This window comes from Piliocolobus tephrosceles, chromosome 2 (genome assembly GCF_002776525.5).
Source record: "Piliocolobus tephrosceles isolate RC106 chromosome 2, ASM277652v3, whole genome shotgun sequence".
NCBI classification, from domain to species: domain Eukaryota; kingdom Metazoa; phylum Chordata; class Mammalia; order Primates; family Cercopithecidae; genus Piliocolobus; species Piliocolobus tephrosceles.
In genome coordinates, this window is record NC_045435.1 from 47,684,011 (window position 1) to 47,696,438 (window position 12,428).

Genomic DNA, 12,428 nt, shown 5'->3' on the forward strand with positions numbered 1-12,428 from the left:
TTTTTTTTTTTTTTTTTGTATTTTTTAGTAGAGACTGGGTTTCACTGTGTTAGCCAGGATGGTCTCGATCTCCTGACCTCTTGATCCACCTGTCTCGGCCTCCCAAAGTGCTGGGATTACAGGCTTGAGCCACCGCGCCCGGCCGAAACTTTCTTTTTTTTTGAGACAGAGTCTTGCTCTTGTTGCTTGGGCTGGAGTGCAGTGGCATGATATCGGCTCACTGCAACCTCTGCCTCCCGAGTTCAAGAGATTCTCCTGCCTCAGCCTCCCGAGTAACTGGGATTATAGGTGCCTGCCACCATACCCAACTAATTTTTTTTTTTTTTTTTTTGTATTTTTAGTGGAAACAGGTTTTTACCAAGTTGGCCAGGCTGGTCTTGACCTCCTGACCTCAGGTGATCCTCCCGCCTCAGCCTTCCAAAGTGCTGGGATTACACGCATGAGCCACCGCACCTGGCCAGTAAGGGAAACTTTGTAGGTTAAAATTCTTGTCAGAGAAAATAAAAATCAGGCAAAAGATGCCTTTCAGATGATCTGCCCCAAAACCCGAGTCCAAACCAAGGCCCATCTTGTCTTTGAAACCTTTTCTGACAACTCTAGCTCCTGTTTTTGAAAAAAATTTCTGGATCAGGATTTCTTCACCTGGATAGTATTGATTGACATTTGGGGTTGAATAATTCTTTGTGATGTGGGCTGTCAGTGCATTATAGGATGTTCAGCAGCATCCCAGGCCTCTACCTACTAGATGTTAGTAGTGTCTCCCAAGCCATGACAATCAAAAATGGCCCAGACATGGCCAAATGTCCCTGGGGGGCCAAACCACTGTTTAGAGCACTAGCAGACCCTTTCTTCGCCATTTACCCGTTCATCAGATGAGGCCCTTAACCTCTGACTTTGCCTTCTGACCTGTGAGATTGAGATAGTGATGCTTGTCCTGGGGACCATAAGGATTTAGTGAGAAATATATACAGTGTTCAGTCTTGTGTGAATACTCAGTAAGCCAGGGGGTGTTTCTCTGAGCACTTTCTACAAACTGGGCCTTGTGCAGGCACCAGGGTTGCTATAGGGAAAGAAGTACCTGGCAGCTCCCAAACAGTTAAACAGAGTTATCCTACGCCCTGGCAATTCCACTCCTACCCAAGAGACCGGAAAACACACGTCCATGTGTGAATACTCATAACAGCATTATTCATAGCCGCCAAATGTGAAAACAACCCGAGTCCATCAATGGATGAGTGGAAAAACAAAACGCAATCGACCCCTGTAATGGAATATTATTTAGCCACAAAAAGAAGGAAATACAGGCTGGGCGCAGTGGCTCGTGCCTGTAATTCCAGCACTTTGGGAGGCCCAGGCGGGCAGATCACTTGAGGTCAGGAGTTCGAGACCAGCCTGGCCAACATGGTGAAACCCTGTCTCTACTAAAAATACAAAAACAAGCTGATCGTGGTGGCACACACCTGTGGTCCCAGTTACTCAGGAGGCTGAGGCAAGAGAATCGCTTGAGCCCAGGAGGCAGAGGCTGCGGTGAGCCAAGATGGCACCATTACACTCCAGCCTGTTTCGGATTTCTGGGGGCAGTGTGTGAAGGTGCCATGATCTCCACATCCTGGCCAGCACTTGCTATTGCTCATCCTTGTGGTTCTAGTTAAACCCCTTTTAAGTCACTTTTTCTTGAATGTGTATTGATTCTCCCCAGGCAGGTGGTGGGAATGTCGGGATTGGGGAGGTGCCTACCTCGGCCTTCCCAGGCCACTGTTATGCCAGGATGGTGCCCTGCGGCCCTGGATGGTTTCCTCTCACACTCCCCACTCTCCTGAAGGGTTGATGTCCCCTGCAGCCAGTTCCAGAGTAGGACGTCATCTCGTCTCCACAGACTGGGTCATTTACCAGTAGCCCATGTCAAGGCCTCATCTTTGCAGCAAGGAAATGGATAATTTCCCTCCTCGTCCACTGTGAGGGCATCATGCTTTTTACTTGGTCCTCCTCATCCTGAAATACTTTGATTAGTACCTTCATCATTTCTTTTGCCTTTTTTTCTGAGCCTGTAATCTCTCTTCTGATCAGAGTCTTCTCTGTGAAGATGAACTTGACCCTGAGAACCTTTGAGGGTCTGGCAGTCCCAGAAATGATGTGCCTTATCTAGATTGATGAATGTCAAGAAAAAGAATTGCTCAACAAGCAGTGGCACCGTGGCTGCCCATGGGTGCCAGGCAGTGTGTTGTCCCCTTAGTAAGTACAATGTCTTTTTGTGCTTATAAATGGTCTGATGCCCGCTATATAGGTGAGGAAGCTGAGGCTCAAAGAGCTTCAGTAACTTGCCCATGGTCACACAGCTTATGGGTGGCTTAGCAGGGGCTGGGATCCAGGATGTCTGACTCTGTCACCTGAGCTCTTTCCCACTGGACGCACTGCCTGTCTCCTGCTGCTGCATTTTCCTGGGCATTGGGGGTCCTCCCCGCATGGCTGGGATCTGCCTTTTTGGCCAGAAGCCACCTGCAGAGTGCCCTCCTCCAGACAGGGCTCTGTCTGTTGCACATAGTAGGTACAAATAGCTTCTTTTTGAGTGGAAAAAGCAAAACTTTGAGCAGAAGTTTTCACAGCTATTTCCTGGCCCACCTATGCCTCTTGCATCAGCAGAACTAGACTAGCTCAGGGTCTACAAAGATGCCCCTTCCTCATCTTTCCTTATCCCGTCTCTTCTGCCTGGAGTACCTTCCCCTCCTGAACTCTGCTTTCAGAAGCCATGCTTCCTCTGGCATTGCCTCTCAGGTATCCCCTCCAGGGAGCCCTCCTTGGCTGCCCAAGATGGGACTTACTCTTCCCTTCGATTTTCCCTCAGCTCTGCAGTGCCCCCTGCCCTGGGGTGCAAGGACATTTTCTACTGCGGCTTGTCAAGGTCAGCACTAGGAAGGCATAACTGGGATCAGTTCATTCTTCTGGGCTCTTCTGTGCCTGACACTGCACTTTGGGCCCAACCGGCATTGGGTAAATGTTTGCTAGGTTGAATTGCCTAACATTTTCCTTCAGCCTTCCTGCAGGACAGGGGAGGTGGATCCTCTGGAGACCAGACCCCTGGCTTTCCTGGTTAATATCTAAACTTGGCTGTGAGCCTTCAAGGTCAAGGGCTCTGTTGCACATAGTAGGTACCGATAGCTTCTTTTAGAGTGGAAAAAGCAAAACTTTGGGCACAGATTTCTTGAGAGCTTTCCCTGCCCCCTTGCCACCCTTAGGGGTGCCCACCTGCAGCAGGCCCTGGAAAGGCAGACGCGTGCCTTGACATCCCCAGAGCCCACACATCTGGGTCTGGCCATGTTGCCCAGGAGCTGGCAGGAGAGAAAGCCAGTGGCCAGCAGCTGGCAGGCCCATGCATGAACGAGGATCCCTGTGTTCTCATCTGCATGGAGCCCTGCAAATCCTGCCCCTGGTCCTATGTGTGCACCTGCCCAATCGGGTAACTTACAGAAGCCTAAAGACACTTTCTGCTCTTGGAATTGCCACACATTCAACTCTTCTTCCACATTTGAACGTGGTGGACTTGTAGGAGAGACTGGGGGGGAGCAAAGATGATGAAAAACAGAGCTCCATGTGCAGCCCCTGAAGTGTCTGCAGGCATGATTCTCTCCTCCTGTTTTCCTTGCTAAGAGCCCCTTAGCAGGGCCTCCCCCACCTCTATCCCCTTGTCCATAAGCGGGCCTTTGTGAACACTGGACATGTCATGGGGGTGCTTTCTCAATTTGATCTTCCCACCAACTCCGTGGGTTGGTCATCCCCATTTTACAGAAGAGAAAAGCTGTGCTTGGAGCCGAGCTAGATAGAAGCCCCAGGGTAGCTGTTCAGGACTCTTGTAGTGTTGGCATGTATTTGTGTTAAGGGAGTGGCCTGCCTAGTGGTCTGCAGTCTTGCATTTCTGGTTACTGGGTCACACAATTGTAGGGTCTCCATGCTCCCCTCACTGAGCACACTGTAAAGCCGGCCTGCTGGGCTCTGACTCCGGAAGGCAGGAATTTGGGCCCAGGCTCCCCTCACCGAGCACACTGCAAAGCCGGCCTGCTGGGCTCTTCCCCTGGAAGGTGGAATTGGAGCCCAGGTTCCCCTCGCTGAGCACACTGCAAAGCCAACCTGCTGGGCTCTGTCCCCGGACAGTGGAATTGGGGCTAGCAATACTCCATGTGCACCCCGTTTCAGCTCAGTGTGTGAGAGAAGGTTCTCAAGGTCAGGGCTGTTGAACAGAGGAATGGGCTGTGCTGGGCGATGAGCTCCTCGTCCCTGGGGTATGCGGGAAGGGTCTCAAGCCCACATCCGATGGGGACGCAGCATCCAGGGGTTGGACTAGAGGACTCGTGTCTTGCAGCTAATGTGCTTCGCTGGTGTGGATTTTCATATCCACCATCCTCATCTAATGTCCTGGATGTTAGGAAGACAGATTAATTTTTGGGAAACAATAGACTTTTCATTTGCTCAAAATCCTGCTGTGGACCTCCAAGAAAAAATCTTCCTGCATGTATGTACATCATAGATGGGGATTATCTTCCTCTGATCAGTTGCTCACCTTGATGGAAGGACACCCAGGGAACTGTAAGAAGATGCCTCTCTTCATAAAAGATGCTCTGAGAAGGCAGCAGAGTTTTCTGGAGCTTCTGCTAAGCACTATTTCATGTGGTCTTTGAGACCTCGCAGGGCCAGGGATCGGGGTGAAGAGAAGTAGGACCCAGGCCCATCTGACTCTAAATACCTTGCCCTTTGCACTGTAGAAACAACAGCTTTTCTTGGCCCCCAGATCCCTTGTATTGGGAGCTGGTCAGGAAGGGAGTGTGGATGAGGGATGTGGAACAGGCATGGGGCATCAGGGGCTGGTGGGGAGTGTGGCATGACCCCTTCTAGAGAGGGTGAGCAGCTTTTGGCCCTCAGAGGGAATGAGGCCCAGGTGGGTGGATCTTCATCCTTTCAAAAGAAGGTGAGAACTAGACTTGCATGTGGCATCTGTTTCTTGATTGGAAAGGATACAGAAGGCTCCCAGGCAGCAAGCCAGGACATAAGAGCCAAGGCTGGTTGGGCCTGGCTCTCGTTGCCCCCTACCTACCCCAGGACCTCAAGAGTCTCACAGTCAAGGTGAAGAAGCAAGAGTCATGTGACACTAGACAGTTGGGGTAATGCCCCACCTCCCTGGGTCCCCTCCCCCACACAGGGAGGGAGAGGAATTTATTCCCAGGAAGTGGTGAGCAGGAATGCATGTCCCAGGTTTCCAAGCAGCCTCCTAAACTGTAAACCAGTCACAGACGTGCAGGGCAGTGGTGTTATGCACTGCATTGAGCTAGTCCTTCAGTCAAGGGCAGGGAGTCTGGGCAGAAAGAGCACAAGCTTTCACCTGACAGCCCTAGGTTCAAATCCTGGCTTCGCCCCCTGGTGGTCACATGATTGTGAGCAAGTAAGTGTCTTCATTCCTTTCAGCCTCAGTTTCCTCTCCTGACATACAGGTTATGACACCTGCCTGGTGGGGGGTGATGTGGAGCGTGGTTCCTGCATGGGGCAGAAGCTCCCTCCGCCCTGGGGAATTAACTCCATGTCTGTTCACCTTCCTCATCTCCTCTTACAGGGAACACCTTCAGCACTCTGGCCGGACTGGTCTTCGAGTGGACGATTGTGAAGGACTCTGAGGCGGACAGGTTCTCAGACTCCCACAATGCACTGCGGTAAGGGGCGCCTCTGCCAGAACTGACCCCCTTTGAAGGGAAGGGAAAAGGGGGACAGCTGTGAGCTTCTCACTGGCGGGGGGCTTTCATCTGGGTCATTGAGGAGCCTGGGAGACTCCCAGGATGCCTGCAACATTCCAAGTATCTGATTAAGGAATGGGGTTCACTCACACCATTGTGCGGGAGCCTGGCCGCTTCTGTAGCCCACAGAGAGTGTCCTGTGAGAAGCTCTCAGAGACTTGGGATGTCTAGCTGGAGAAATGAGACATGCACGGCTGTCTCGGGGCACAGGGGAAGTGTGGGTGGCCCCAGGCTGCACTTCTGGGGGGCCACTTAAAGGGCAGCCAGGTTTCGGCTGGGGCACAGGCCAGCTGTGCCAGCCGGTCTCAGGTGGAACAGGCTAAGTCGCCCATACGGCGGTACAGTAAGACCCGTTGTGAGGTGGACACCTTAATCGTCCTGACCTGTGTCATCCTCCTGGCAGCCATGCGAGCTTGCACTGTGCTCTCCATCGAGTGGTCGTAGAGGCTGAGACTTGGAGAGGCCAAGCCACTTGTCTGAGCTCGGGGAGGGCAGAGCTGTAGTCTGAACTCAGATCCGTGGATCCACACTGTCTCATGTGGGAACAACATGCCCTAGGGCTATTTACTTGTAGTTAGGAAATGAGTAGTTCAGTTCCTGAGATGCACGAGCCTCCTGTCAATGGCTCACTGCGCTGCCACATGTGGGACAGGGCAGGAGCAGAGCCACGCAGGTCCTCTGTGCTAGTGCAGGTCCCAGGTCTGAGCTTGTATTCCTGACTGTGCCACCTTCCTCGTGATTTGCTATGTGATTTTTAAAATGCATGGTCCCTTTTTTAAAGTTGTTTTTGAATGTTTTGAGTCTCCTTTTACAGCAATTTTAGGCCTGTAGAAAATCTGCCAGTGTAGTCCAAAAAGTGGTCTCCCTCACTCACCTGAGAGCCGGCTGCCAGCCTCATGTCCCGTCACCCTGATGATTTTCATGTGCTTTACGACCATCAGGGACATCGTCCTGCACGGCCACCATGCAGTCATGACATTAGGAAAGGAACACTGATGCCTCCCATCTTCAGACCTCACTCGAGTTTGGTCATTTGTCCCAGCTTTATCCTTTTCAGCAAAAAGAGATCCCAGCCCCAAGTCACCTGCCGCATGTGTTCCGTTTCTCTTAGTCTCTGTCAGCCTGGGACTGTCTCCTGGGCTTTGACTTTGGACACCGCAACGCTTGTGAAGAGGACAGTCTAGTTATCTGTAGAGTGGCCCTTGTTTTGGGTTTGTCTGCTGTTCCCTCACAGCCAGGGTCCGAATGTTGTGTCTTTGGCAGGAATATTTCAGGAGACTCTGTTCTTCTACTTGCCTCTGTGCTTTCTCACCCCTTTGTAATTATAAGTCCTTTGTCGGGGAGTTTACTGTCTGGTCTTTCATTACGCCATTAAAGTCCTGCTCTGGACCATAGGGGATGCTGGGGTTGTGGTTCTTCCATCACAACCTTGTCCAGGCCTCAGCTTACAGCAACTCCAGGCAGACGTCCTCATGTCCTGATGCTTTGCCAGCCAAGTTGCCCTTGTGGAGACAGGGCCTTCTGGACCAGCTCTGTGGTTTCTGGTGTTTTATAAAACCATGACCCTGGGCCAGAGAGTCAGAGACCTGGGACCTGGATTCCAGTCCTGGCTTTGTCACTTCCTGCCTGTGGCCTTAGCCAGGGAACATTACCCACCTGAGCCTCAGCCTCCTGCCCTGGGAAACAGAGCTGGAGGGGATCCCGTACCTGCCTCTGAGGGCCACTGTGCAGCTTAGTGGGTTGATCCGCTCAGGGCCCCTCTCTGGGCCTGGCACATCCTGGATGTTGAGGGGATGCTGATTCCCTGTTCCCTTCTGACAACACCCCATTCCCTGCCACGTCAGGCCCTTTGAGCTTCCAGGCAGCTAGCTCTGCACCTGAGCCAAATGCTAACAGAAATCCCAGACGCCATGGGGGGTTGGAGCTGGATTGTCCTGGATTTTGCAATTTGACATGTGACACCTAAAGTAATCGGGTGAGGAAATAAATCACAATGCGGCCCAGCATCGGCAGATTGCTCTTGTGCAGGGAAACAGTGGGCTCGTTTGTAAATGCAGGCTGAAGTGGGAGGCTGCATGGGAAGGATCCCTGAAGTCAGCCTGCCCAGCAGCCCACACTCCAGGCTATACCATGTCCCCAACATCTCCCCAAGACGAGATCCAGGGAGAGTGAGATGTGGTGCCGTCCGGTCCCCAGGGCTAGGGGACCAGTTATGGAGAATCGTTCCCCAGAGCTGGGCGCTAGGCCGGGGAGGTGGGACAGGAGCAGGCAGCCTTGGGGAGGTGAGGCGCTGCTGGCCCTGCTGTGACTGGGCTGTGCTCTTGGGCCTGCTGCCTCATCTCCCAGGCCTCCCTGTTCCCATGTGGACTCCGCAGCTGGTCTTGCATGTCAGTATTTACATCACGTGTACATGTGGATAAAATGCAGATTCCCAGGCATCTTGCATCTTGGAGACAAAGCCTGGGCCAAGGGCCAAGAATCTGCATTTTTCACAAGGACTTTGGCATTTCTGCTGTAGGAAGTTGCAGGGACGTGTCTCTAGGCAGCCCCAACCCTGACTAGGGCAACACCCCTTATTTCAGCATCAGCCCCAGTGAGAGGTGCTCATAGGGAATGCTGTGGTAGATTCTGACGAATCTTGTGTTGGGGTTTGATCAATGAACTTTGACAAAGTACTCCTTTTCCAGAATCCTCACTTTCTTGGAGTCTACGTACATCCCTCCTTCTTACATCTCAGAGATGGAGAAGGCTGCCAAGCAAGGGGACACCATCCTGGTGTCTGGGATGAAGACCGGGAGCTCCAAGCTCAAGGCTCGCATCCAAGAGGCTGTCTACAAGGTGGGCCTGGGGTGCTGGGAGACAATGGGCTTCCTGGGGTGGAATCAGGCTGACAGCACCTGCTCACCCCCCATAGACACGTTGAATTGTGGAAGTGAGATGCTGTCCCATGATTTCAGGATGTGGGTTCATATTTTTATGTGTTTGGTTTGGTTTCTTTTGAGCCTCAGCTTACAAAGAAAGGTGGTTGAGGCCCCAGAAAGCATCTCTAGGGGTGCATAGCATTTGCTCATTCTCAGTTTCTAGGGAGGTCCAAGAGCAGGAGGTTCCCAGTAACTTGCCTATTTCCAGTTGGCACCCCCACCGTGCTGGTATAGGGATGCTCCCAAGCACTTGGGGCTTTGAGAAAGCCCAGGGCTCCTGGTGTCTTCTATGCCGTCTCTCCTTGTGCCCCCATTGGAGCCCTGAGACTAGTGGCCCAGGGATCCCGTGTGTAGATCTCCTCAACCCCCTGCCCCAGCCGATCCCATGTCTTCCTGGCCTCACCAGCATCCCATTCTCGGGATAGTGGGGTATGCCAGAGGAAAGGAGAATGAAGAGTGGGTCTATCCAACGTCCTGGTTCCTTCCCTGTCCCTGTGGACTAATGTCCACCCAACCGGTGCCTCGTTTTGAGCTGCAACCCTGAGATATTTTTGTTTGCCTAGTGTCTAGAGCACAGGCAGGAACTAGAGCACAGTTCCTAGTGTGTCTAGAGCACAGGCAGGAACATGTGGTACTTGGCCTGCCATTTAATTTTGTAGAGTGGCAGACAGAGAAATCCTCTTCTGATTCACTCTCTGTAGTGGGTTTGCTGCATCTGGGAGTCCTGGAAGGTTTTGGAAACATGGGGACATGCCCTGTTGCAGGGGCTAATCCCGCAGGACTCTGCAGGTAGTACTTGGAGACAGTTAGCTCCTGTGTAGGGCCCAGGCTGGGATGGGGTACAGCGCCACTGCTAAGCTGGAAAGGCAGATTTGCCGTCCTGCCCTCAGACATTCAGTGGCCCTCCTTGCCTGCATTCTGCCACAGAACCCTGCCCATGGTGGTGCCCAATATACTTGTCTCTTTTGAATGCACTGAAGATATTAACTAGTTGTTAAGTGAGGAAACCTGTCAGTTGTGACAGCAGGCTTAAAGGAGAATCCAAAGAATAGCCACAGGACACCAGGCATGCTGAGCTGAACTCAGAAAAGTGCAGAATGCCCACACCCACAGAAGGGCAGTCAGCTGCGCCTCCACCAGAGGAAATGTTTTTGTGTTTCTGTGGACAAGAATTGTTTGCTTTGTTGTCGCTTTTCTACAATGTACAGTGCCATCAAACAGGCCAAAGACAATGACAGGTGCAGTCCTCTGGAGAATCCAGTACCTAAGGGTGCACTAGACAGGGCACCTAGTGATCTTTCTCCCATTGCGAAGTTGCTCACAGGTTTTCCTGAGGAGGCAAGAGGTCACAGGTTGGGGGTGAGAGGTGGGCAGGGGAAGGGGCCAAGGAATAGCAGCCAAGGGCTCATCACAGCACATGCCTCTCCTGCTTTTTACGTTGGCCTAGGGCTTCTCAAGTTCCTTGGACCTTGGGCTTTTGTGCGGAGAGAACTTGAGCTCCTGATGGCCATACCGTCCCTAAAGTTCATGCTGGCTTTCCTCTTTTACTCCCGTTTAATCATTATTTCACATAGAGATAAGCCATGCACAATGGGCAGCCAGTGTGAGGGCTCAGTCTGGGTAATGCCCTTTGTCTGGGTGCCTGCTGTACTTATGGAGCTCTCCCGGGACCTCTGGGGTCTGAAAGTGAGGATTTGGGAATGATATCTTGTTTCTTTCCTCCTAACTTCCCTATTCCCATGTTTAAAACATCTCTTTCTCTTGCTCACACCACCATTCCTCCATTCTCTATCTGCACCTCACTTTGTCTACCTTTTCTTTATGCCAAGAATGTACGCCCTGCAGAAGTCAGGCTGCTGATTTTGGAGAACATCCTTCTGAACCCGGCCTATGACATCTACCTGATGGTGGGAACCTCCATTCAATACAAGGTGCAGAAGATCAGGCAAGGGAAAATTACAGGTGTGTCATTGGCTCTGCCATCGTGACAGATGCTTCCTTCCTCCTTTTTTATTGTGGTTACATACATGTAACAAAATTTACCATATTAACCACTTTTAAGTGCTCTGTCAGGTAACATTAAGTACATTCACAGTGTTTTGCAGCCATCACCACCATCCGTCCACAGAACTCGTTCATCTTCCCAAACTGAAGCTCTACATTGTTAAACACTAACTCCCCTTCACCCTCTCCCAGCCCTTGGCACCCACCATTCTATTTCCTGTCTCCGTGAATGTAACTACTCTGGGGACCTCATGTACGTGGAATCATGTAGTGTTTGTTTTTTTTGTGACTGGCTTATATCACCTTTTTCTTAGCCTGATGTCTTCAAGGTTCATCCATGTTGTAGCAAGGACTGGAATTCCCTTCCCTTTTAAGGCTGAATAGTGCTCCATTGTGTGGATGGATAGACCACATTCTGTTTACCTATTCATCCATCAACAGACACTTGGGTTGCTTCTACTTTTTGGCCATTGTGAGTAACGCTGCTGTGAATATAGTGAGCAAATATCTGAATTCCTGCTTTCAAATTCTTTGGGGTATATGCCCCTTCAGTGGCAGCAAGTCCAGAGCTGTGGGCTTTGTGTTTAGCTGGGCTTTGTCCCTGGTCTGCAACTGACATCTGAACAAACTTGGGCAAACCACTGCCCTTCTCTAGGGCTGTTTCTCATTGGAGCCTTTGAGGCCTTTCTGCCTAGGCTGTGAGGACAAAATGAATCAATAGGAGTGTAGTTGTACTGTGTACTTGTGTTTAGATAGTGAGGGTTCTTAATGGAGTGCCAGTCCTCCTAAGGATCATTATCATTTTGTTCAAAGCTGTGTATGTTTAACATCCAGAGCATAGGACGTGAAGAGTCCTGGACACAAGAGCTCAGGGCCAGTTCATCCGAGGGCCTTGGGCAGGTGACTTCACCAGGTTGGTAAGTCAGTTCCACCTGTGATACAGGATGTCATTTAAGAGGCAGGCAGATACACACTTCAGCATAAGAGCAACTTGAGCAGTGTCCCCAGATGATGGGAGGTGCTGCATTGTTTAAACTCCTGCTCAGCTGAGAGCAGTCATCTGGTTGGTCATTCCTGTGGCAGAACGCTTGGTCTCTCAGGAGAACAAAGAAACTGAAGACAGGTGCTCCTGCCTTTGGACCAGGTTCTTTCTGGCAAGGGGGTGCTAGTTGAAGGGAAGCAAACTCATGTTTCTTGATTCTAGGCAAGCAGCATCTGCCCTTCGGCAGGATGTCAAGTCAACGGGGGAGGATGGCCTGCAGTAGGATTTGTAGGAAGCCAAGCATGGGTGTCCTGGTCAGAGCCCGATGTTTACCTGACTTCAGGGAAGCAGATTCTAGGACAGGGACAGTCTAAGATGTGGCTCTCTGAGACTCTGAAAGGGGAAGAGGCTCCAACGTAGAGTTCTGGGGACAGCAGCCTAAGGAAGAATGCAAAGGGGAAGCGTGTTGAAAGGCCACAGGGCACAAACGGGAGGTCTCCAAAATGTAAACTTATCCATGAACCCTGATCAAGAAATGGCACTGCGGCCTGGAGGAAGACGCTTGGAGAGCCTGGTCACTGCCGACAGCACCTAACCATGACTGAGCATTTCCTTGGTGTTGGGCAGTTGTAAGTGCTTTTCTTTTTAAAATCACTTTATTTTGTTTCTTTAGAGACTTAGTCTTGCTGTATTGCCCAGTCTGATCTCAAACTCCTGGCCTCAAGCCATCCTCCTGCCTCAGTTCTT

The 12,428-nt window shown here is 51.3% G+C and overlaps 1 protein-coding gene across 3 annotated transcripts in view; it reads left to right on the forward strand.

The window, feature by feature from the left end:
- Positions 1-12,428, forward strand: part of NUP210 (nucleoporin 210) — a 101,992-nt gene that overhangs the window by 21,484 nt on the left and 68,080 nt on the right. For 2 of the 3 annotated variants that reach the window (XM_023192680.3, XM_023192678.3), the window contains exons 4-6: positions 5,597-5,693; positions 8,462-8,612; positions 10,525-10,657. In XM_023192680.3, the coding sequence (XP_023048448.2) occupies positions 5,597-5,693; positions 8,462-8,612; positions 10,525-10,657 (381 nt within the window). Of the gene's footprint in view, positions 1-2,103; positions 2,233-5,596; positions 5,694-8,461; positions 8,613-10,524; positions 10,658-12,428 lie in introns of those variants that run through there. The other variant, XM_023192679.2, reaches the window with a different exon arrangement.